We start from the raw sequence: 27,332 nt of genomic DNA on the forward strand, positions 1-27,332 counted from the left end.
CAGGACAGGAAAAAGTCCTAGAAACAGCAGAGTTGGGAGGAGGTTATCACCAACTCCATGCTACTGAGAGAGAATTGCAAAGCATCAGTATCCTCAGAGGAGAGCCAAGTTTCACTTAGTTTGGGGAGTAACAATTTTCCTGAGTAAGTAATTCTTACTCAATGAATGCTGACTATCTCATTTTAAGAAAAGGAGGGGGATTATGTTCTAAGATAGTTATTTAATTAGTTCTTAGGATGAAATGAATTTCAATCTTTATTAAAAGAATTATTATATTTTCTGTTAAAGTGTCTAAAAGGTAATCATTGTTTTTTTCCTTACTTGCCAACAGTTCTTGCTCCCCAGGATGGGTTCCATTAGTTTTTGCAAAGGGAGGAGTCTTCATTCTCAGAAGGCTGTCATTCACACTGTAGCCTTCCCAACAAAATCTGGTACCTCCCTAGAATTCTACTTATTCAAATATGCATTTTCTGTTTGTGAACCACTGTCCTACATTGTAGTTTTGAAGGAATTTGGGGAGAAAGACAACTTTGAATTGTCATTTGATTTGTTCACTCATCGTTGTCAATTCATTAAAAAAGACAACAACTCTAATTTTCTTAAAGGACACATCAGTGTAGAAACAAAAGAGTTCTGCCTGGAATAATATGTAGAATCATATTTATTTAAAAATGTAATCAGGCGGTTGAATTGTCTTTTGTACATTTTATGTTTCTTAGTTGATCAATGTCTGCCATAGAAGCAAGCAGATAGGGCTTCCCAGGTGGCGCTAGTGGTAAAGTACCTGCCTGCCAATGCAGGAGAAACAATCAGATATACAAACCAGTCTCAGGAATATATATGTGAGCTTGCTTAGCTCATCTTTCTTGAATTGTTATTTTCTTTTAATATTATGAATAAAAACCTTGAGTTTAAATGAGTAATTTGGAGGAAACATTATGGGGTAGCAGGCAAAAAAATTCCTGCTGATGATTCATAGAGGAATTAGAATGAATAGTTTTCTATTTCCCTATTACATATAAAATTAAATATTTTTTTCTAGCTTCCTTTTCCTTATCCTAGCTATGTCTAGCACATTCAACACAACTAATCAGTGTCTATCTAATTTGTTAGGCATTTTATTGGGCCACAAAGATAAATAAAGCAAGTCTTCACCATAGTGAGTTCATTGGCTAGTAAGGAAAAGAGTGGTACTCGCGTAATATTAATATAAGAGAGAGGATGCTAAAGGTTTCCATTGTCCATATTGAATAAGTTAATACAAAGGAGCAACAGAGAAAGGAGACATTGCTTTTCTTGATGCTCCATATAACTAGTCACAAAACATAAATATTCAAATATAATTATTATGAATTAGAAAGTGGAAAAAACTTGCAAATATTTAAAGAAGTTGAAATATTAGCAGAAACTAATAACTAATATACTTATTCTAGCAAAAGTTCCTGGTTCAGATGTCAGTGAGAGAAAGAAAATTGAATCACTTTCTGCCTTTAGTATTTTTATTTTTTGTTAAAACCAGGCTAGTGGTCAAGTTTTTCCTATATGTCAACTTACTTGAGTTTCTCATGTTTCATATGCCAGCAATGATTAAAAAATGCTTTCTCTTTATTCTAGGAGAGCATATAGATTACTGTGGATATTCTGTTCTTCCTATGGCTGTAGAACAAGATATGTTAATAGCTGTGGAACCTGTGAAAACACATGTTCTCCAGCTGGCCAATACCAATCCCTTGTACCCGTGAGTATTTAGAATTGCTACCGTGTATGTGTATGTGTGGTGTGTGCATGGGTATACGTGTGTGTCTTTGTATTTGTACTCAAATGGTATCTTTAGGTAATATCAAATTTATAATAAGTCATTTAATTTATTGAAAATTTGTATCTGACTTCAAAAGAATCTGTTCCTATTTAATATTTGTTCATTTTGTTCATTTACTTAAGAAACATTTATTGTTGTTGTTTAGTCACTAAGTTGTGTCCAACTCTTTACTACCCCATGGACTGTAGCTTGCCAGGCTCCTTTATCCATGGGATTTCCCAGGCAAGAGTACTAGAGTGGATTGCCATTTCCTTCTCCAGGGGATCTTCTTCACCCAGGGATTGAACCTATGTCTCCTGCATTGGCAGGTGGATTCTTTACCACTGAACCACCTGGAAAGTCTGAGAAACATTTACTCAAGATGTATTGTGTGTCTGACATTATTTTAGATACTGGGTCAAAAAAGGATGAAAATAACCCTTTGCCCAGAAGATATGTATCATCTGTTGAGCTTAACTATCTCTAGCAAAGTCAAGGTGTATGCCTTTCTTGTATTACTAGGCCACCCTCTCATTCTCTTATCATAACATCTTACCATGTTGTATAATCATTATCTGCTTACTTGCCCGTATTCCCATAGATTGTAAGCTCTGTGACTTCAGGTAGTGTTACCTCTCCAGTACTCTAGCCTCAGTGTCAAACATAGAGTCTGGAACACAGTAGATATATGTTTCTAGTACATATGCTTTATCAAGTTAAGGGCATATTTTTGTTGTTGTTTTTACTGTTTTGGCTATACCACGTGACTTGTGGAATCTTAGTTCCTGACCAGGGATTAAAACCTTGGCCCTGGCAGTGAAAGTGCCAAGTCCTAACAACTGGACCACCAGGGAATTCCCTGTTGTTGTTTTTTAATTCTTGATTTACTAAGATTAAAAAAGTCACTTAATGATTATTGGATTTTATTAAATGCTTGTGTAGTATTGAAGATAAGTTTTAAGATATTATGAATTATACCAATGTATTTTCCAATGTTGAACTCTTTGCATTCCTGGGATAAGTCCAGTAAGCAGGACCTGGTTTGTTAATTATAATAAAAGGTCTTGGCATGTAATTAGCACATTATATTTTTGGCTTATTGTTCATTGGACAGTTTGCTTGCAGTAATATTCATTCATTCAGCAAATATTTTATATGTATCTATACCAGGTTATGCAAGACAATAAAAATTCCTGACTTTTAGGTGAAAGTTATTGTGAAAGGTCATTTTTCTGTTTATTTTGCATGATTGAGATGTTATGTACATTCAGGACCCTTTAAGGAGAAGGCATGGAGAAGGAAATGGCAACCCACTCCAGTATTCTTGCCTGGAGAATCCCAGGGACGGGGGAGCCTGGTGGGCTGCCGTCTATGGGATCGCACAGAGTCGGACATGACTGAAGTGACTTAGCAAGGAGAAGGCAATGGCAACCCATTCCAGTACCCTTGCCTGGAAAATCCCATGGGCAGAGGAGACTGGTAGGCTGCAGTCCATGGGGGTCACAAAGAGTCGGACACGACTGAGCGACTTCACTTTCACTTTTCACTTTCATGCATTGGAGAAGGAAATGGCAACCCACTCCAGTGTTCTTGCCTGGAGAATCCCAGGGATGGGGGAACCTGGTGGGCTGGCGTCTATGGGGCCGCACAGAGTCGGACACGACTGAAGCAACTTAGCAGCAGCAGGACCCTTTGAAGAAAATCTTACATTATCTCAAATACAATTTTGTGTCATTGTAACGATTTAAAACTGGGTGCCATAATTTGTTATATTGATTTATTCAGATTCACTTAACACTCCCACATGTTAAATGTGGGAATTTCACTTTTTTCCCCACAAAAGCAGAGCCTGAGATAGACGTGGAAGGAGGGAGAGCATTTGGGAAATAGTGCCAGGAGCAGTAGTGAAAGAGGATGGAGACTCAACCAGGGAAGCAGAGGTGAATTATCAAGGCAGGTAGCTCCTGTGTAAATAAGGGGCTTTACTCCACTGGACCCTTAGGACACATGCATCATGCTTTCCAGAACTGTCCACATGTCTAGCATGCATTGCATGAAGAACCCATAATTTATTTATTCACCATTGATGAATATTTGGATTATTTCCAGCTTTTGGCTATTATGAATAATTCTGCTATGAATCAGTTCAGTTCAGTTCAGTCGCTCAGTTGTGTCCGACTCTTGCTACCCCATGGAATGCAGCACGCCAGGCCTCCCTGTCCATCACCAACTCCCAGAGTTTACTCAAACTCAGGTCCACTGAGTTGGTGAAGGCATCCAACCGTCTCATCCTCTGTTGTCCCCATCTCCTCCTGCCTTCAGTCTTTCCCAGTATCAGGGTCTTTTTCAAATGAGTCAGTTCTTCCCATAAAGTGGCCAAAGTATTGGAACTTCAGCTTCAGCATCAGTCCTTCTAATGAATATTCAGGACTGAATTCCTCTAGGATGGACTGGTGGGATCTCCTTGCAGTCCAAGGGACTCTCAAGAGTCTTCTCCCAACACCATAGTTCAAAAGCATCAATTCTTTGGTGCTCAGCTTTCTTTTTGGTCCAACTCTTGCATCCAAACATGACCACTGGAAAAACCATAGCCTTGACTAGATAGACCTTTGTTGGCAAAGTAATGTCTCTGCTTTTTAATATGCTGTCTATGTTGGTCATAACTTTTCTTCCAAGGGTCAAGCGTCTTTTAATTTCATGGCTGCAGTCACCATCTGCAGTGATTTTGGAGGCCCCCCCCGAAATAAAGTCTGTCATTGTTTCCACTGTTTCCCCATCTATTTGCCATGAAATGATGGGACTGGATGCCATGATCTTAGTTTTCTGAATGTTGAGTTTTAAGCCAACTTTTTCATTCTCCTCTTTCACTTTCATCAAGAGGCTCTTTAGTTTTTCTTTGCTTTCTGCCATAAGGGTGGTGTCATCTGCATATTTGAGGTTATTGATATTTAAACTCCCGGCAATCTTGATTCCAGCTTGTGTTTCATCCAGGCCAGCATTTCTCATGATGTTCTCTGCATATAAATTAAATAAGCAGGGTGACAATATAATGCCTTGACGTACTCCTTTCCCAATTTGGAAACAGTCTTTTGTTCCGTGTCTGGTTCTTACTGTTGCTTCTTGACCTGCATACAGATTTCTCAGGAGGCAGGTAAGGTGGTCTGGTAGTCCCATCTGTTTAAGAATTTTCCACAGTTTGTTGTGATATACACAGTCAAAGGCTTTGGCAAAGTCAATAAAGCAGAAATATATGATTTTTTGGAACTCTCTTGCCTTTTTGATGATCCAATAGATGTTGGCAATTTGATCTCTGGTTCCTCTGTCTTTTCTAAATCCAGCTTGAACATCTGGAAGTTCACAGTTCAGGTACTGTTGAAGCCTGGCTTGGAGAATTTTACTTTGTTAGCATGTGAAATGAGTGAAATTGTGCGGTAGTTTGAGCATTCTTTGGCATTGCCTTTCTTTGGGATTGGAATGAGAACTGACCTTTTTCAGTCCTGTGGCCACTGCTGAGTTTTCTAAATTTGCTGGCATATGAGTGCATTACTTTCACAGCATCATCTTTTAGGATTTGAAATAGCTCAATGGAATTCCATTACCTCCACTAGCTTTGTTCATAGTGATGCCTCCTAAGGCCCACTTGACTTCGCATTCCAGGATATCTGGCTGTAGGTGCTATCTCGTGGTTATCTGGGTTGTGAAGATCTTTTTTGTACAGTTCTTCTGTGTATTCTTGCCACTTCTTAGTATCTTCTGCTTCTGTTAGGTCCATACCATTTCTGTCTTTTATTGTGCCCATCTTGGCATGAAATGTTCCCTTGGTATCTCTAATTTTCTTGAAGAGATCTCTAGTCTTTCCCATTCTATTGTTTTCCTCTATTTCTTTGCACTGATCACTGAGGAAGGCTTTCTTATCTCTCCTTGCTATTCTTTGAAACTCTGCATTCAAATGGGTATATCTTTCCTTTTCTCCTTTGCCTTTCACTTCTTTTCACAGCTATTTGTAAGGTCTCCTCAGACAACCATTTTGCCTTTTTGTGTATCTTTTTCTTGGGGATGGTCTTGATCTCTGCCTCCTATAAAATGTCATGAACCTCCGTCCATGGTTCTTCAGACATTCTGTCATATCTAATAATCCCTTGTATCTCTTTGCTACCCTGAAAAGTATGAAGGGGCAAAAAGATTGGACACTGCAAGATGAACTCCCCAGGTTAGTAGGTGCCCAATATGCCATTGGAGATCAGTGGAGAAATAATTCCAGAAAGAATGAAGAGATGGAGCCATAGCAAAAACAGCACCCAGTTGTGGATGTGACTGCTGATTGAAGTAAAATCCAATGCTGCAAAGAGCAATATTGCATAGGAACCTGGAATGTTAGGTCCATGAATCAAGGCAATTTGGAAGTGGTCAAACAGAAGACAGCAAAAGCGAACATCAAGATTTTAGGAATCAGCAAACTAAATTGGATTGGAATGGGGGAATTTAACTCAGATGGCCATTATATCTACCACTGTGGGCAAGAATCCCTTTGAAGAAATGGAATAGCCATCATAGTTAACAAAAGAGTCTGAAATGCAGAACTTAGATGGAATCTCTAAAAACGACAGAATGATCTCTGTTCATTTCCAAGGCAAACCATTCAATATCACAGTAATCCAAGTCTATGCCCTGACCAGTAATGCTGAAGAAACTGAAGTTGAACGGTTCTATGAAGACCTATAAGACCTTCTAGAACTAACATCCCCAAAAGATGTCCTTTTTATTATAGGGGCCTGGAATTTAAAAGTAGCAAGTCGAGAGATACCTGGAGTAACAGACAGATTTGACCTTGGAGTACAAAATGAAGCAGGGCAAAGGCAAACAGAGTTTTGCCAAGAGAATGCACTGATCATAGCAAACACCCCCTTCCAACAACACAAGAGAAGACTCTACATGTGGACATCACCAGATGGTCAATACCAAATTCAGATTGATTATATTCTTTGCAGCCAAAGATGGAGAAGCTCTATACAGTTATCAAAAACAAGACTGAGAGCTGACTATGGCTCAGAACATGAACTCTTTTTTGCCAAATTAAGACTTAAATTGAAGAAAGTAAGGAAAACCACTAGACCATCCAGGTATGACCTGCTATGAATATTTGTGTACAAATCTATGTATGGATGCATGTTTTGTTCGGTAAATACCCAGGTGTGGACTGTCTGGTTTATCTTAAGAATTTGCCTGTTTTTGAAAGTGGTTGTATAATTTTACATTCGCACACCACTGTATTGGAGTTCCAGTTGCTCCATATGTTTGCCAACATGTTTTTTTAAATGTTTTATCCACTTTCTTAAATGTGTGGTTATATTACATTGTGGTTTTTAAGCTATGTTTCTAAGTCTGAAGGAATTAGATCGGGGATTGTTAGCATTTTCTTTGATGTTTCTCATCTAACTTCCTACATATGCACAAAGTTCCTCCTCTACTAGTTTCCCTAGTATACCATCCCCCTTGTCCCCCAGACTTCTTCCTTGTTTTTTCTTTGTGGTGACTTCCAAGATCTGGTTATCTTGGGACAGAGCCCATTCAGTTTTGCTAACATAATCTTTTCTGCTTTCCAAATTCTGGGACCTCTTATTGACTATAGTCAATAAATTTTAATTCCTGTGGGTAATAGTAAAGTGTTTGAGAGCTGGAGTCAGGCTGTTTAGCTCCCTGGAGAGTCACTAGATCTCTCTGAGCCTCCAGGAAAGTCTCCCATTTATACTCTAATGTGCCAACTATAAAAATTGTTGTATGATCAGGCCATTCAAAATGGCTATTCTCTTGCTCTCTGTACATCTGCTATACCAGTCCCCGCTTCACCTGTACCCTAATCATAGGGCTTAATTAGTGCTTAATCATCAGCTTGCCACAGATCCCAGCTGCTGGTTTCCCCAGTAACTGATGAGCCAACCTGACAGCAATTCCCCCTATAAATGGTAGCCTCCTTCTTCCCTGAATAGAAAGATTACTGCCATGTCTTGCCTTTCGTCTGCTGTACACAGTGGGGCTGCATGTTTTGCTGTAGACTTGTAAGATCCTCGATCCAATAAACCATTGATACCTCTGTTGCTGTATCTAGGCTCTTTCTTCGATCTCAAGCCTGGGCAGCTACAAGATTTGCAGGCCAATGGAGTGCAGCCCAACAGGTGCCCTCTTGGCCTTGCGTCCCACCCCATGTTACATACCATCACATGACAGTGGTAATGTGAGTGTGATTTGTGCTCATGCTGTCTTGGCTGGATTACAGAAGCTTAAAAGATAAGCCCTTCACATTTTACCTTTATATTCCTGTGAATGCCTCACATGGTTAAGTGGTCATCCCATATTTTTCTTAGGAGAGAATATGTCCATGCTATTAAGATAATGCTTGGAAGGCACCTGCTGCAGTGAGTGGCTCACAGTAGTTATTTAGTAAGCTATATGTGAAGAGCATTCAGTCAATGTGGGAATGTTACTTATTTCCTCACTTTTGACTTGGTCTCCACCCCTCTCCCACTTCACATATTTTATTCTTTGGGCTGATTTAGAAGCCTATCTATTTTTCATTTTGAAATAACTTTCGACTTTCAAGGAAGTCACAAAAATAGTATGAAGAATTCCACATGTTAACTGATGTGTCCTCGGTGCATCATGTCAAGGAGGCATGTGATGTTCCTTCATCTGTTGTTAATTTTGATCATTTGGCTAAGGAGTTGTCTGCCAGATTACCATCAAGTTACTATTTTTTTCCTTTTCAGCAGGTATCTGGTAAGGAAATACTTAAGTTTATATAGATATCTTGTTTCTCATCAAGTTTTTACTCAGTAACTTTAGCATCCATTGATGATTCCGTCCTGAAATGATTGTTATCAGTTCAGTTCAGTTCAGTCACTCAGTCGTGTCTGACTCTTGGTGACCCCATGAATCGCAGCACGCCAGGCCTCCCTGTCCATCACCATCTCCCGGAGTTCACTCAAACTCACGTCCATCGAGTCGGTGATGCCATCCAGCCATGTCATCCTCTGTCGTCCCCTTTTCGTCCTGCCCCCAATCCCTCCCAGCATCAGTCTTTTCCAGTGAGTCAACTCTTCGCATGAGGTGGCCAAAGTACTGGAATTTCAGCTTTAGCGTCATTCCTTCCAAAGAAATCCCAGGGCTGAGCTCCTTCAGAATGGACTGCTTGGATCTCCTTGCAGTCCAAGGGACTCTCAAGAGTCTTCTCCAACACCACAGTTCAAAACCATCAATTCTTCGGTGCTCAGCTTTCTTCACAGTCCAACTCTCGCATCCATACATGACCACTGGAGAAACCATAGCCTTGACTAGACGGACCTTTGTTGGCAAAGTAATGTCTCTGCTTTTGAATATGCTATCTAGGTTGGTCATAACTTTTCTTCCAAGGAGTAAGTGTCTTTTAATTTCATGGCTGCATTCACCATCTGCAGTGATTTTGGAGCCCCCCAAAATAAAGTCTGACATTGTTTCCACTGTTTCCCCATCTATTTCCCATGAAGTGATAGGACTGGATGCCATGATCTTCGTTTTCTGAATGTTGAGCTTTAAGCCAACATTTTCACTCTCCTCTTTCACTTTCATCAAGAGGCTTTTTAGTTCCTCTTCACTTTCTGCCATAAGGGTGGTGTCATCTGCATATCTGAGGTCATTGACATTTCTCCTGGCAATCTTGATTCCAGCTTGTGCTTCTTCCAGCCCAGCGTTTCTCATGATGTACTCTGCAATGGTTGTCATGGAGTTTGCCAAATAGTGATTTTTTGATTTTTATTATTTCTTCTATTAATTGGCGTTTTGCTCTAAGGAAGTACTTTCCATTCTCTTTCATTTAGCTATTTATTCATTTGTTATTTTATATTCATATAGAATCATGGAATCTCATTTTACTCAATGAGTTATGATCCATTAGAAGCATCATTTGCTTTGTTTATTCCTTCTTTTTCTTAAACTGTGCAGATGGTAAAATTGGATGGGTGGAAGAGAATGTGGGGAAAGAAGGCTTTGAGTACTTGTGTTCTAGTAAAAAGTATGCCAAACAGCAGGCCCAAAGGATAAGCATTTATGTGGTTTATACCAACTTAATAAGGGCCATCGTGAAATACAGTGGTGTAGATTATGCTAAAATATATTCATTTCTCTCCCTTTCAGGAAGTAAAAAGGGCCAGTTGAAAGTAGTTTAGTTATTAAGGTCACCAAAACTTCTCTTAATTTTTAGCAGCTGGAGATGTTTGTTGTTTTTTGGGTAGACTATGGAGTATATACATGAGAAGCAAATGGAAAATAAAATGTCAGTGTCATTGTCCTGGCACAAGATGGCAGCAGTCAGCCATCCATTCTGTGGCACAAAGCCTCTAGACTTCAATTAACTGTTGTTTGCTCTTGCAGGGACTTCAGTACTAGTGCTAATAACATCCAGATTGACAAAACCAAGCCTCTGTGGCACAACTATTTCCTATGTGGATTTAAAGGAATTCAGGTAAATCAGTATAAAGCAGCTACTAGCAGTTGAGGTTATGATATGTATTATATCAAGATTTATTTCATTTACTATATCGTTTTTGTCTCCTTTCAGTGCTGATGTTTCTGCTCTGTTTTGCTCATGAACATATTTCAGGGGATAGAGTAGATATGACTGTTTCTGGGTGGTGTTCATCAGGGGCTGTAGTGGCTATTCATAAGTCATGTGCATTTGATACTTTGTTCTAGTTTTCAAATCTTTGTTGAAATTTTCTTTTGAAAGATACATTCTGGTAGTAGTACTTACATTTTCTTCTAGTGATGTGTAAGTGCACACTGTAATAGAATTTAGGCCTGGACAGCCCTGGGTTTGAGTCTAGACTCTACCCAGCTGTGTTGATTTAACTCTTTAAGTCTCAGATTTGCTGTGTGTGAAATATGTTATTATTATTTCAACAGAGTTGTTGGAAGGATCATACAGTACTTGACACATAGTAGGCATTCAATCAATGCTAACTTAGTTTTGTTATTACTACTTCAGATGGGGTTTAAAAAAAGATATAGTGATTTTGATAAGGAAAATAAGGATTTTCCTGGAAACACTGAATACTTTGAATATCTCTAATGTCATGTATGAGAAGATGAAATATTTCTACTTTCTCTCCTAATTAAAAAAGTGTGAAGGAAGAAAGAAAATTGATTTGCTAAGTCAATTTTATTTGTTTGCTAAAATTCATGTTTTAGAGAGCTTGTGTTCTTTACTGTCTGATGGTGCTATCTGAAACTTTGTCATGAGTAGCGTAGGATTCAGTGGCATATCCATTACAGATATGCATCACATTTATTTCTGTTGTATAATCCTGTACTCTTAATTATGGTGGTTCTGTATGTATCTTTCTTTCTCTCTACTTCCCTTTCTTCCCTTGCCCCGATCTCTTCCTTCCTTTCATTTTCCCAGACAGATGGTAACAACGTACAGGAAAAGTTACTGGCAGGTTTTAAATCTTCAAATCATTTGGCTTGTCACAAGCATTAGTGGGAATTACAGTATTTGGAAACATTTGTTGGCAAATACAATTTCATCTTTCTTGTAGCAACATGCCTTCTGTAGCATATGGATAAAGTGACCAAAAGAACAAATGTGCCTTGTGTTGTATTTGAGAATTTCAGGTCTTACAGCCTTCCCTTTTGATTTGACAGCCTACGTGCAAAAGCAGGTCTGTGTAATGAATGTTTGGCAGAGAAGTAATTTAAATGTTAGCCTTTTAGAAACCTTCAAATTCAAATACTAGAAAGTTCCAGTGGATAATCTGTTTATATTAAATTGAACATGTTATCCTTATGGGATAGCACTATTTCTGAATTTGGCAAAGCCCATTTGCATTTTGAATCTGTTGTACATTTTAATTTAAACATTGCGTGATAAGTTTGTAAGTATGATTCACATTCAAGACACCCTGTGGATCAGTTTATGGTTAAATATATAGCATTCTCCAAGGATTTTTTTAAACAAGCTGTCTGATGTTCTGTGTGAAAGGGCATTGGCAGCAGCAATATTTCAGTTTATAATTTATATTTCTGGAAAGGAAATTTTTAGATCATTTGAAATCAAGAAGAAAAATACATCCAACTAAATCTCTTCTTTTGTGGTGGATGAGTTTCGCCAGTTTAGGGGAAAAAGAGATTAAAAAAAAAAAAGGAAAAAAACTGGTCTTTTATTTGCAGAGTTTTGTTGTTACTTTGGCTATTTTATCTAGTTTATTGAAATTTCTCCCTAGAACAATATGTATGATGAAATGCATAATTATGTAATATAATAGTATTTTGTACTTTGGTCTTGAACCCTTTGAATAATCTGTAAACATGGTGGTACTTTTTCTTGAGAAGGAAGTGACCTTGAATTTATTTTTAATCCCAAAGCACAAAGGATATGATATGATATCATCCTAAGTGTCCTCACCCTGCATGTTAATCTATGTATCTTAGAGCTTTCCATCTTGAGATCAGAGTCTGATTATTTTTTTGGACTTTCCTATTTTGTAGAAATAGAGTTTCCCTGCTTTAAGAGTCTGCATTCTCATTTGTGGCTGAATTCTAATTTGGCTGTCTTGAAAGCTACCATATGGCTAAATTGTATCTATAAACTCGGGTAAAAATCTGGATTTCCTCATATCGCTGACTTACGTTAAATCACAGTGACAGTATGCTGGCCCAGGTTTCTGACCGCAGTGGGGAAGTTCTCAACCAGAAATCAGAGACCTCAGTCCTACTTCCATTTCCCTATATGTAATCTTGGGAAAGTCTCTTACTCTTTGGTACCTAGGTTTTTCCATAAATAAAATAGAACTGAGAAAGGTTGGAAGGTCCTCTGAAGAAAAGTATTACATAGAATACTGCATAGAAGCAAACCACTGCTTGGTGTTAGACTTTTACAATGACAGAGTGTTGGGATGTGCTATATAGAGATTTAACCTGCCTCAGTAATAATTGTGTATTTCTTGTCTTGCTACTTGAATTATAATTGTTTAACATTTCTCCATATTTGTTTAAATCAATTCATATTCGTGAAAAAGACCATTCAAAGCAATTTTAGGAAATGGATCAGTAGCTTTTTGTTCAACAAAGTAAAAATTAGTCTTCAAATTATAGAGCCCTGTGGCCAACAGCCATTAAATAAAATGTCACGTATGGACTGAACTAAATTGAATTGCACAAGTTGTTTCTATAAGTAGCATAAGTCCATTGTGAGGCTTTTGCTCTCTGAGGAATGAAAGAACTTTCTGCTACTCCTTGAATCCAAGCAGAGTTACTAGTGCTATTTTTCCTTCTATTCTAGGAACACTTTGGTCTCAGTGACCTGACTGGAATGAACTGCTTGGTAGATGGAAACATCCCACCGAGTTCTGGCCTCTCCAGCTCCAGTGCTTTGGTCTGTTGTGCTGGCTTGGTGACACTCACAGTGCTGGGCATGAACTTATCCAAGGTAACCAATTTGAAAGATTTAACCTGATAGAATCCTCTCTTTCTAAAGTATTAGTATCAGATCAGATCAGTTGCTCAGTCGTGTCCGACTCTTTGCGACCCCATGAATCGCAGCACGCCAGGCCTGCCTGTCCATCACCAACTCCCGGAGTTCAAATCTCAAAATTAGAATGCCTTTGTTTGATTGAAAAACTTTGTCTTACCTGAAAGGACTGCACACATGGGGCATGAGTTGTAACTTAGCAAGTTCTGCTTGTGATAAACTACAAGGTAGTTGATACCTTCCAAACAGTAAGCAAATATGTGAAGAGCTGTATCAAAATGCTCTTAGATTAAGTGGAGAGATTGAATGCATGGAGATCTTTTTAAATCACCTTATTAACAAGTGAACTTCAGGGAAGAAATTCTAGCCTTCATAATTGGGCCTGCTTATTTTCACCCAAAACCTTCAGTTAAATATTTGACAAGAAATGGGTAAAAAGGGTGAAAACCAGGCAATAAAGGAACTGAATAACATATCTATTTATACCAGCAGCTTAGTCACTAAAATAAACTTGAAAAAAATACTTCATTGCAAAGAGGAAATGCTTATTTAAAGAAGACATAAATTCTACAAGAGGTCAGAAAGCCTCAACTTTACAAGGTCACATAAATCTCTGATTTCGCAGTTCAGAGTAGGTATGCTCAGCTTTAATTAATGTTTTGGAGGTCTGGTTCAAAAAAAATATTATCATATGTTCTTTTTTATCTCTTGTACATGTACTACCACATTCGTAGATGTCTAGGAATATAGACTGGGCAACAGGCAGATCAAGAGAAAGTCAGCTGCATGTCTTTCTTTGATCTGCTTAAACTTTCAGTTCAGAAATTTTATTTGTAGGAAGAAAGAGAAAAATGAAGAAGAAAGCAAAGGCTCAAATAGAATTCTCTTTAACTGCCATTGTAACTATGCACTAATTAGTCCTTTGTAAGCAATTGCTTATTTGGAGGTAAGGGTAACTAATTTGTTGTTATTTGTTTCTTGAGAAGAGAGAAAGTAAGGGAAAGAAAGTCCATGTGTAAAATCTGCTTCCACTGGTGCTATGTTTAATCTGGTGGTTTATTTGTTTATTCATTTATCATTCAATCACTGCTTCCCTAGTGCCTACTTTGTGCCAGCTAATGTTCAAGGCATTGCTAATATAATAGGTATAGTTTTAGCCTTCATATTAATAGTACTTATGATCTAAAAAAGGGAATAGAGATGAGTGAATAGACAACTATAACAGAGTTTGATAAGTGGATACTAGTGTGCTATGGGAGCAGATCTAATCCAGATTTAGAGAACATAGTACATCTAATAGAGTTTTGCCGAGAACGCAGGGGTCATATCAAACACCCTCTTCCAACAACACAAGAGAAGACTTTATACATGGACATCACCAGATGGTCAGTATCGAAATCAGATTGATTATATTCTTTGCAGCCAAAGATGGAGAAGCTCTATACAGTCAGCAAAAACAAAACCGGGAGCTGACTGTCACTCAGATCATCAAATCCTTATTGCCAAATTCAGACTTGAAGAAAGTAAGGAAAACCACTAGACCATTCAGGTATGACCTAAATCAAATCCCTTATGATTATACACTGGAAGTGAGAAATAGATTCAAAGGATTAGATCTGATAAACAGTGCCTGAAGAACTATGGACAGAGGTTCATGACACTGTACAGGAAGAGAGGGATCAAGACCATCCCAAGAAAAAGAAATGCAAAAAAGCAAAATGGCTGTCTGGGGAGGCCTTACAAATAGCTGTGAAGAGAAAAGAAGTGAAAAGCAAAGGAGGAAAGGAAAGATATACCCATTTGGATGCAGAGTTCCAAAGAATAGCAAGGAGAGATAAGAAAGTCTTCCTCAGCGATCAATGCAAAGAAATAGAGGAAAACAATAGAATGGGAAAGACTAGAGATCTCTTCAAGAAAATTAGAGATACCAAGGGAACATTTCATGCCAAGATGGGCACAATAAAGGACAGAAATGATATGGACTTAATAGAAGCAGAAGATATTAAGAGGTGGCAAGAATACACAGAAGAACTGTACAAAAAAGATCTTCATGACCCAGATGATCAGGATGGTGTAATTACTCACCTAGAGCCAGACATCCTGGAATGCGAAGTCAAGCGGGCCTTAGGAAGCATCACTGCAAACAAAGTTAGTGGAGGTGATGGAATTCCAGTTGAGCTATTTCAGATCCTAAAGTATGATGCTGTGAAAGTGTTGCACTCAACATGCCAGCAAATTTGGAAAATGCAGCAGTCGCCACGGGACTGAAAAGGTCAGTTCTCATTCCAATCCCAAAGAAAAGCAATGCCAAAGAATGCTCAAACTACTGCACAATTTCACTCATCTCACATGCTAGTAAAGTAATGCTCAAAATTCTCCAAGCCAGGCTTTAGCAATACGTGAACCGTGAACTTCCAGATGTTCAAGCTGGTTTCAGAAAAGGCAGAGGAGCCAGAGATCAAATTGCCAACATCCACTGGATCATTGAAAAGGCAAGAGAGTTCCAGGAAAACATCTGTTTCTGCTTTATTGATTTCACCAAAGCCTTTGACTGTGTGAATCACGACAAACTGTGGAAAATTCTGAAAGAGATTGGAATACCAGACTACCTGACCTGCCTCTTGAGAAATCTGTATGCAGGTCAAGAAGCAAGCAGTTAGAACTGGACATGGAACAACAGACTGTTTCCATACTGGGAAAGGAGTACGCCAAGGCTGTATATTCTCTCCCTGCTTATTTAACTTATGTGAAGAGTACATCATGAGAAATGCTGGGCTGGATGAAGCACAAGCTGGAATCAAATTGCCAGGGGAAATATCAATAACCTCAGATATGCAGATGATACCACCCTTATGGCAGAAAGCAAAGAAGAACAAAAGAGTCTCTTAAATTGAAAGAGGAGAGTGAAAAAGTAGGCTTAAAACTCAACATTCAGAAAACTAAGATCATGGCATCTGGTCGCATCTCTTCATGGCAAATAGATGGGGAAACAGTGGAAACAGCGACAGACTTTATTTTTGGGGCTCTAAATTCACTGCAGCTGGTGACTGCAGCCATGAAATTAAAAGACGTTTGCTCCTTGGAAGAAAAGTTATGACCAACCTAGACAGCTATATTAAAAAGTAGAGACATTACTGTGCCAAGAAAGGTCCATCTAGTCAAAGCTATGGTTTTTCCAGTAGTCATGTATGGATGTAAGAGTTGGACTATAAAGAAAGTTGAGTGCCAAAGAATTGATGCTTTTGAACTGTGGTGTTGGAGAAGACTCTTGAGAGTCCCTTGGACTGCAAGGAGATCCAACCAGTCCATCTTAAAGGAAATCAGTCCTGAATATTCATTGGAAGGACTGATGTTGAAGCTGAAACTCCATTGCTTTGGCTACCTGATGTGAAGAACTGACTAATTGGAAAAGACCCTGATGCTGGGAAACACTGAAGGCGGGAGGAGAAGGGGACAACAGAGGATGAGATGGTTGGATGGCCTCACCAACTCAATGGACATGAGTTTGAGTAAACTCCAGGAGTTTGTGATGGACAGGGAGGCCTGGAATGCTGCAGTCAGTGGAGTCACAGAGTCAGACACGACTGAGCGACTGAACTGAACTGAACTGAGTACATCTAAGCTGAGACAGAGGAATTCATAGATGTTAGAGAAGAAGTACTGATAGGCCAAAAAAGAACTACTGATAGCAGGATAACACTGATAACATTGGATAGTCATGTTACAGGGGGAGGAAACATCATGTGAAGATGTCTAGAGTAAGAGTGATCATAGCTTGTTGGAGGAACTAAAAAAGGCTTAATTTAACTGACACATAATAATTTGAAATACAGGGTAAGAGACCAGATGTTGGCCTTGTAAACCATGTTGAGCAATTTGGGCTTTATTTGGATAGCAGTTTGTAAAACCATTGCAGACTTTAGGAAGAGGATAACTTGATTATATCTGTATTTTGAAAAGATTGCCCTGGGTCTATTATAAGGTCTAGACTTGAGGATAATTATCTTAGCAGTAGAGAGATGCCACTTATAGGGAAGTAGCAGTGAGAATGGGGAGAGAATTAGATGATAGATTTAAGGTATGTCTCCGACAGAATCAATAAGACTTGATTATTTATTGGATGTGGAACCCAGGGAGTCAAGGATTATACCCAGGTCTCTGGCTTGGTATGTTTCACTGGGATAAGGAATATAGATGAAAAATTAGGTTTGAAGGGAAAGCAAAATGAGTATGAGGAATTTGTGGGCACACTGACGGAGTTACCTAGTGTTTAGCTACAAACAGTATCTCTGAAAGCCAGGAGGAATATTCAGACTTGACATGGTCTACTTGAGAGTCATTAGTATGTAATTGATTTCTGAAGCCATAGGAGTGGAGGAGACCATCCAGTGGAAGAATGTAGGTAGAAAGATAGGGAAGACTAAGACAGAGTTCCAAAAAGCATGAAGATTTGAGGGATGGACAGAGGAAGAGATGTCCACTTGAAGAGACTGAGGAGCAATCAGACATTTAGGGGGAAAAAGTAGAAAAGTCAGAGAACAGCAAAGATAAGGAAAATAATATTTCATGAAAGAGTAGCAGAGAGGTTAAGTAAGACAGAAGTATACATTGAATTTAGCATCAAAGAGGCTGAAAAAAACCTTGACAAGAGCAGCTTAAAATAGGAATGAATTGAAGGATCTATGAGAGGTGAGAAAGTACAAAACTTCAGTGGATACAAAAAGTCTAGATATGCCTGGAAAAGAGATAATCTGGTGTCTGTGGTTGGGACAGAGGTCAAGGAATTCATTCTTTTTAAAGAGAGGGTTGGTAAAACTTATTTTTCACAGTTTCCTGGCCTTCTGATGGTGGAGTATCTAAGGGAAAAGAAGAATAGGACATAAAAAGAAACCTTGTAACTTTGGAATTAATTCTGGCTGTCTCTGTGTCTCAAAGTCAAAAAAGCAAATGTACTGGGTATAAAAACAGATACATAGATCAATGGAACAGAATAGAGAGTCCAGAAATAAACCATGCATATTCGGTCAATTAGTTTACAATAGAGGAGCCAAGAAAACACAATGGGTAAGGGTCAGTCTCTTTAGTAAATGGTGTTGGAAAAACTGGATGTCACATGCAAAAGAATGAAAATGGACCTTTATCTTACACCACACCCCCCAAATAAAACAAAATATATTAAAGAGTTGAATACAAGACCTAAAACCATAAAAGTAGTAGAAGAAAACCTAAACAGTAAGCTCTTTGACATTGGTCTTGGTGATGATTTTTTGAATTTGACACCAAAAGCAAAGGTGACAAAAGCAAACAAAACAAAATAAAAACAAGCAAACAAAAAAACAAAACACAAAGGAATTATATCAAACTTTCTGCCAGCAAAGGAAACCATCAACGAAATGGAAAGACAAGCTACTAATAGGGAGAAAATATTTGCAAATCATATATCTGACAAGGGGTTAATATTAAAAATAATATAAAAAACACATACAGCTCAATAGCAAAAAAAAAAAAAAAAGCCCAAACCCAAATAATCCAATTAAAAAATGAGCAGAGGATCTGAATAGCTTTCCCAAGGAGACATACAAATGGCCAAAAAGCACAGGAAAGGATGCTCAACATCACTAATCATCAGAGAAATGAATATCAAAACTATAATCAGATATCATATCTGTGAGAATGACTATGATAAAAAAGATAAGAGCTAATAAGTGTTGATGAGTGTGTGAAGAAAATGGAATCCTTGCTCACTGTTAGTGGGAATGTAAATTGGTGCAGCCACTATAAAAATAGTATGGAGATTCCTAAAAAAAATTTAAAATTGTCATCAGTTCAGTTCAGTTGCTCAGTCGTGTCCGACTCTTTGTGACCCCATGAATCGCAGCACGCCAGGCCTCCCTGTCCATCACCAACTCCCAGAGTTCACTCAGACTCACGTCCATCGAGTCAGTGATGCCATCCAGCCATCTCATCCTCTATCGTCCCCTTCTCCTTCTGCCCCCAATCCCTCCCAGCATCAGAGTCTTTTCCAATGAGTCAACTCTTCGCATGAGGTGGCCAAAGTACTGGAGTTTCAGCTTTAGCATCATTCCTTCCAAAGAAATCCCAGGGCTGATCTTCTTCAGAATGGACTGGTTGGATCATATGATCCAGCAATTTCAATTCTGGGTATTTATTTGAAGAAAAGGAAAGCATTGATTCAGAAAGATATGTGCATTCCCATATACATAATTTACAATAGCCAAGAAAAGGAAACAGCCTATAACCATTGATGGATGAATGGATAAAGATGATGTGGTGTGTGTATATACACAATGGAATATTATTTAGCTATAAACTTTTGCCATTTGTGACAACATGGATGGGCCTTGAGGGCATTACGCTAAAGTGAAATGTCAGACAGAGAAAGACAAATGTCGTATCAATGATTTCATTTATATGTGGTGTCTTCCTTCATAGCTTAGTTGGTAAATCATCTGCCTGCAATGCAGGAGACATGGGTTTGATTCCTGGCTCAGGAAGATACCCTGGAGAATGAAATGACAACCCATTCCAGTATTCCTTCCCGGAGAATCCCATGGAGAGAGGAGCCTGGCGGGCATAGTCCATGGATCGCAAGAGTTGAACACGACTTACCAACTAGACCACCACCAACTAAAGAAAAATAAGTAAAAATAAAATACCAAGCTCATAGGTACAGAGAATGGATTAGTAGTTGCCAGAGGTGAGGGATGGGTGAAATGGGTGAAGGAAATCAAATGGTACAAATTTTCAGTTAAATAAATATGTAATGGGGGTGCAGCATGGTGACTATAGTTAATAGTGCTGTATTTCTTATTTGAAAGTTTCTAAGAGAGTAAATCTTCAAAGTTCTCATCACAAGAAAAAAAAATTGTGTAACCAGGTATAGTGATGGATGTTAAACTTGTGATGATTTCATTTCATAATACATACAAATATTGAATCATTATATCATAACCTAAAGCTAATATAAAAAGCAGAGACAGTACTTTGCTGACAAAGGTCCATCTAGTCAAAGCTATGGGTTTTCCAGTAGTCATGTATGGATGTGAGAGTTGGACTATAAACAAAGCTGAGCACCAAAGAATTGATGCTTTTGAACTCTGGTGTTGGAGAAGACTCTAAAGAGTCTGTTGGACTGCAAAGAGATCCAACCAGTCAACCCTAAAGGAAATCAATCCTGAATGTTCATTGGAAGGACTGAAGCTGAAGGTGAAGCTCCAATACTTCTTCCACCTGATGCAAGGTACTAACTCATTGGAAAAGACCCTGATGCTGGGAAAGATTGAAGGCAGGAGGAGAAGGGGATGACAGAGGATGAGATGGTTGGATGGCATCGCCAACTTGTGGACATGAGTTTGAGCAAGCTCCGGGAGTTGGTGATGGACAGGGAAGCCTGGTGTGCTGCATTCCATGGGGTCGCAGAGTCGGACACAACTGAGCGACTGAACTGAACTGAAAGCTGATATAATGTATGTCAATTGTACTAAATTTTTAAAAATTAAAAACAAAAACAAATGTACTTTACCAGGACTATCTCACTCCCTTGCTTAAAGGGAACAATATGTATGTCTTAACTTTTCATGTTAGTCTAAGTTATACTGACAGTGCTTATATTTTCTAGGGCCTGAGCATATTTGTTTGAAGAGTTTCTTTGCTATAGTAAGAAGAAATCTTGACTGAAAAGAAGCCCCAAATTTGCCCAAAGTCTTTAGATAAGTGCCAAGTATATACTTGACTCTTATAAAAATTATAGAACACAAGAACGCAAGGGACTTTAGAGATGAGTTATTTCAAAATCTTTTTTTTTTTTGCTTATATATCAGTCAGTGTCTTCATAGGAAATGAATGGAAGGGTTTCCCTGTAAAACCTGAAACCATTATACTTCAGGAGCTGCAGCTATAGAGTAGTGTTGCCAGAAATGCAACGAGGCAGGGAAAGAGTGAAAGGGGTGGGAATAGATGTGAGTTGGGAACGGCTAGGGAAGTTATTCACAGAAATCAGTTTCCTGGTGGTACAGAGAAGCGTGAGAATGGAGGGACAGGAAGGCAAGCAAAGAATGGTCAGCCTATCTAATAAGAAAAAGCCCATGCTGCTAAGTCACTTCAGTCGTGTCCAACTCTGCGACCCCATAGACGGCAGCCCACCAGGCTCCCCGGTCCCTGGGATTCTCCAGGCAAGAACACTGGAGTAGGTTGCCATTTCCTTCTCCAATGCATCAAAGTGAAAAGTGAAAATGAAGTCGCTCAGTCATGTCCGACTCGTAGCGACCTCATGGACTGCAGCCTACCAGGCTCCTCCGTCCATGGGATTTTCCAGGGAGGAGTACTGGAGTGGGTTGCCATTGCCTTCTCCAAAAGCCCATGAGACACTGGTAACTAATGCCCTTTCAATTAATAAACAGTCTCCTCCCAGTTATATGTAAATTCAGTACCCTATTCAATTGCAGACGACAGTTACTACAAATGGGATATGATAGATAGGTGTGGAACTTGTTAATTTACTAATAACTAAATGTTGCATATCTGAAACCAGTAAAATAAGATGGTTAGTTACCCAGAAAGTCTGGAAGACAAATTATGAATTAAAGTGGAACTGACAGAAGACTATGTTGTGATAAAAGATCTGTGAAATCGAAAATACTATAGACTTCTAGTTTCAAGATGACTCTGCCGTGTTTAGTTGCTCAGTCATGTCCGATTCTTTGTGACTCCATGAACTATAGACCACCAGACTCCTCTGTCCATGGGGATTCTCCAGGCCAGAATACTGGAGTGGGTAGCTGTTCCCTTCTCCAAAAGATCTTCCCAACCCAGGGATTGAACCCAGGTCTCCCACATTGCAGGCGGATTCTGAGCCACCATCTGAATAAACAGATACCTACTCTCTTTCTTTACCCCTCATTCATTATTCTTTTCTCAAAAAATCATCTCCAAATAGGGAAAGCAAGAAAAGAAGGCATAAGCTCCATCTTTGATAAATCAAGGAGACATATTAATAAATAACCCTAAACCACAAGATACAAAGATGGAAAGTGGGTGTAAGGATGGTACATGACTTAGCAGAGTGGTAGAAAGGTCAAAGCCAAGTGCCTGTGGAGAGTGGTGCAGATGGAAAGCAAGCTGACTCACAGCTCTCTGGAAAGGCTTAGGAATTAGAGGCACTGGGTATTGCAAGAAGCAGGGTGACACGGTGAGTGGAAATTTATTTGAAAGTCTTTATGAAGAGCAGCCAGACCCTCAGAGCCCACTTTTACCTGGCTAAATAAGGAAGCCATTTCCCACCACCTTTGTAGGAGTCTCTGGAGAAATAGATTATCTGGACTTGGGGACATTGAGCACTGAGAAAGGCTGGACCAGAATAGAATTGAAAACTAGGAGATTAAAGGACTTTCTGCCTCTGAACAGCACAACTCCCTTTCTCTAATCAGCTGTAGCATAACTGGCAGCCTTACCACTCCAAACCCCAGCAGGGATATTAGAAGATCCTTCTCAGAGGAAACTAAACCATGATGAACCATCCTGGAGGAAAGACCCATAAATACTGACATTTGGTGGCCCCCTTCCACTGAAATTCACCAGCTACTCTCTGACCATATTAGAAACCCATTTACAAAGCTGCTAGTCAGCTTTTTAGTGACTCACTCTTAAAGATGATAGGCTGTCAAAAGATAATTGGTCTTTGGAAGAAGGCCTTCAACATTAAGTAAACAAAGGAAAAAGGAACTCAGAGGAAACAGAAGACAATACTGAGAGCAGAAAATTCCTTCAACATCATCCTGTTGTTTTCAGAGAGTAAAATGTTGAAAAAAAAAACAGAATGTTACTTTTTGAAAAGGAGCAAACAGTAAGAAAGAGATTTTGGATATTAAAAATATGATAGCTGAAAAAAAAGTTCAGTATAAAGGCTGGAAGAATTCTGATAAAGTAGGAAAAAGGGATGGACAATAAAAGAGAGAAAAATAAGAAAACTTACAAATCAATCCTGGAAATACAATATTCAACCAGTAAGAAGAAACAGAATAAACAATCATTAGAGAATTATCATCATTATTATTGTTATTATCATTTTGGCCTCGCTGTATGGCTTGACCAGGTATTGAACCTGGGCAACTGAAGTGAAAGCACCAAGTCCTAACTACTGGACTGTCAGGGCATTCCCAGAAAATTATTATTTTTTAAAATAACATTTCTCCAAAATGAAAATATGTATTTTCAAGTTGAAAGGTGCTCATAGGGTATTCAGCATAATAAATGAAAAAAAAAAAAAACCAAAGTATTCCTCAGTTAAAAAAAAAAAGAAGATGCTTTTCCTTCCATTTAAAAAATGAGAGAAAACCAACCAAAGTTTATTGTCTGGGAATTTTGAAACTTGAATATTAGTAGAAAACACTCAAAACTGATTGAGAGAGCAAGAGAAAAGATGGAAAAAAGATCATAATCAAAGGAACAGGAATGAAAATATTAAAAATAGCTTTGGAAGATGGAAGGCAACAAAGTAATGTCTTCAAAATATGAATGAAGTTTAGCTTAGGATAAATGAACTGATCAAGTAAAAGGATAGAATAAAACACTCTCAAACATGTAAATTCTAAAAGTCTACAACATGTAATCAACCAAAACTTGGGAGTGAACCAAGAAAGAAGTTGACATGAGAACTTGGAGATGGGAAATCTAATACAGGAGAGAGGAGTTGGGTATTTATAGAACATCGATGATGGGAAATCCCAGCAACTTAGAAACTTAGAAAACATCCACCCAGAAACTTAGAAAATACTCAGTACAGATTAAAACCTGATGGGGGAAGAAAAAATGGAAGTGATAAATCTTATCAGGAAAATAAAGAATTGATAAATCAGACATATTTGACTGTTGAAAAATAAATTGAGAGTGATTTTTGCAGAGTTTTTATAGGGTATGGGAAGGCTTAGCTGGATGTGCAAATTAAACTAAGCAAATGAGGAAATTCAGCAATTATTAAATATAAGGAAAAGTTGTCCCAGAAAGGAAATCAATTATTTTTCATTATTTGGCTCATAAATAAACAATAATCTCAATAATTAATATACCAAATACAGATTTAACCAAACTTTTTTGGAATAAATTTATTGAGAAAGATTGGGGGAAAGGTAGGTGTAAGACAGCTAAAATTCTCCTTTATCATAAGAAGGCAGTAGGTGAAATTAATATGGAATATCTAGGCAATAGCATTTTACTCAGATTATCTGATAATTTAAAGCAAGAGCTAGTTGAAAGGGTTTGACTCTGGGTACACTGTACTGAGGATGAAGATGAGATGGTGAGAGCTAGGGACTGCTTTTTTTTGTTGTAAACCTTTTAGCTCCTTCAATCCTTTAGATTAAATGCATATATTCCCTTGGTAAAAATTAAGAAAAGGAGAAGAAAGGTGAATGAAATGAAAGGTAACTAGAAGATGAAGACATGAGACGAGATTTAGTGAGTCAAAGTTAGAGACTGGGAACAGATGAGCTGCTAGACTGTCACCGAGTCAGAAAGGCCTGGGGAGAGGCTTGTTGGTGGGTTTGAGGTGAATCCAAGAACATGCAGGCATCTTTTGCTTAATGGGTGCAAGCCAATAGTATTTAGGTTTGGGGATGTAAGCATATTTTTTTCTTAAATAAACAAGCACCTTTTAAAAAGTATTATACTGAGAGAGAGAGAGAGAGAGAGAGAGAGATATATATACAGTCTATGAAGTTTAAGTATCAAAAACCAAGAGATGTTCTATCAGGAAAATGTTAGCTGGGGAGACATTCTGTAAGGTATGCCCCTACTTTGCTAGCTCAGGATTTAGGTTGCTATAGACTTGTGTCGGAGAAGGCAATGGCAAGCCACTCCAGTACTCTTGCCTGGAAAATCCCATGGACGGAGGAGCCTGGTAGGCTGCAGTCCATGGGGTTGCTATGAGTTGGACGCGACTGAACGACTTCACTTTCACTTTCATGCATTGGAGAAGGAAATGGCAACCCACTCCAGTGTTCTTGCCTGGAGAGTCCCAGGGACGGGGGAGCCTGGTGGGCTGCCGTCTATGGGGTCGCACAGAGTCGGACACGACTGAAGCGACTTAGCAGCAGCAGACTTGTGTCTAGTTTCTGTGTGTTCTTGGAATTGTCCTCGGAGGCCAAGAAGAAAGGACTAAATTCCTCTATGGACCTTAGAGACAGCTGGCTGGCTTGCGAAACAGGTTGCAATTCTAAAAATCAAAACATCTAAAAAAAAAATCAGATGTTCTGCACAAAATCATTTACGTGGAGTTCTATTTCTTATTATTTTAAATAGGAAAAACTACAGTGTGTTGCTCTTCAACTTAGAATATCTAATTTCCTACAATGTTACAAAAACACAGTAAAAAATCCCACTAAATAAGTAACTTAGAAATACAATGAAAAATACTTAGAACAATTGCCTTTCTTTTAAAAAAAATAATTTTATTTCTTTATGGCTGTGCTGGGTCTTCATTGCTGCTTGGGCTTTTCTCTAGATGTGGCGAACAGGGCCTACTCTCCAGTTGGGGTACTCTGGCTTCTCACTGTGGTGGCTTCTCTTGTTATGGAGCACAGGCGTGCAGGCTTCTGTAGCTGAGGGACCTGGGCTCAATAGTTGCAACTCATGCACTTCAAAGCACAGGCTCAGTAGTTGTGGCACACAGGCTTAGTTGCTCTGCAGCATATGGGATCTTCCCAGATCAAAGATTGAACCTGTGTCTCCTGCATTGGCAGGCAGATTCTTCACTACTGAGCTTTTACTTTTCTTGACCATTGAACAATTAATAGGGTTGTTAACAAGCAGTTACTTTACATAGTAGTACACTGAGTCTTCTCTGTGGATGCCTGGTGTCCCAGTATTACAGACACTATTTCCTTACTAGCGTTGTTATATGGTCAGGCCACTCACGATGGCTGTTCTCTTGCTCTCTGTACAACCTGTACTATTACAGTCCCTGTTTTACTTGTATCCTGTGCAAATAACTGACCTTCCTATCTGTGCCCCAGGCACCAGCTGGTGATTGTTCTTATCAAAGGGGTGGTGAAAGTCATGCCTTTCTACTGGTTTCCCTGGTAATTAATGAGCTCACCTGACATCAATTCCCCTATAACTTGTCATCTCCCCTTCCCCCCACCCCGGGAGCTAAGACTGCTACCGCCAACCGTGATATGCGGTGGGGTGTTGCTCCAGGACCCTGCTTCAGACATGTAAGCTTCCCCATTCATTAAACCATAGATGTCACTGTTGCTGACTTGGGGCTCTTTCTTCGGTCTTGAAATTGGGCAAACACAGGCCTTGTAGGCCTGTGGGGTGCAGGCCAATAGTATTTAGGTTTGGGGATGTAAGCATATTTTTTTCTTAAATAAACAAGCACCTTTTAAAAAGTATTGTCCTGGGAGATATATACAGTCTATGAAGCTTATAAAAAACCAAGAGATGTTCAATCAGGAAAATGTTAGCTGGGGAGGCATTCTGTAAGGTGTGCCCCTACTTTGCTAGCTCAGGATTTAGGTTGCTGTAGACTTGTGTCTAGTTTCTGTGTGTTTTTGGAGTTGTCTTTGGAGGCCAAGAAGGACTATATTCCTCTTATGGACCTTAGAGACAGCTGGCTGGCTTGCAAAACAGGTTACAATTCTAAAGACCAGCTTTGGCCAGTAAGGTGTGTTTGATTGGCTTCTGCCTGCAAATTCTTTCCTCTACTGGGGTCCTGAGGGCAACCGTTCAGTGACATTTATTAAACACTTGCTATGTGCCAGGTATTGTTTTAGGTACCGAAGGTGAATAAAATCAGTGAAGCCTCTGCTTTCATGACACTTACATGCTGGTGGTTGTGGTGTTGGTGGGAGATAATGAACAGCTATACAAATGAATGTATAAGATAATATCAGCGAGAGCTAGAAAGAAAAATAGGCTGTAGAAAGGGGAAGCAGCTATTTTAGATAGGGAATTAGAAGTCTCCTTCAAGGAGGAGACATCTGAAGTGATACCTGAGGGAGTGAGCAGAGAGAGGAG

At 38.9% G+C, this 27,332-nt stretch overlaps 1 protein-coding gene across 3 annotated transcripts in view; it reads left to right on the forward strand.

The window, feature by feature from the left end:
- Positions 1-27,332, forward strand: part of GALK2 (galactokinase 2) — a 160,466-nt gene that overhangs the window by 36,969 nt on the left and 96,165 nt on the right. For all 3 annotated transcript variants that reach the window (XM_005892154.3, XM_005892153.3, XM_070377873.1), the window contains exons 3-5: positions 1,615-1,738; positions 10,202-10,292; positions 13,110-13,256. In XM_005892154.3, the coding sequence (XP_005892216.1) occupies positions 1,615-1,738; positions 10,202-10,292; positions 13,110-13,256 (362 nt within the window). The remainder of the gene's footprint in view (positions 1-1,614; positions 1,739-10,201; positions 10,293-13,109; positions 13,257-27,332) is intronic.

Source organism: Bos mutus, chromosome 10 (assembly GCF_027580195.1).
Source record: "Bos mutus isolate GX-2022 chromosome 10, NWIPB_WYAK_1.1, whole genome shotgun sequence".
NCBI classification, from domain to species: Eukaryota; Metazoa; Chordata; class Mammalia; order Artiodactyla; family Bovidae; genus Bos; species Bos mutus.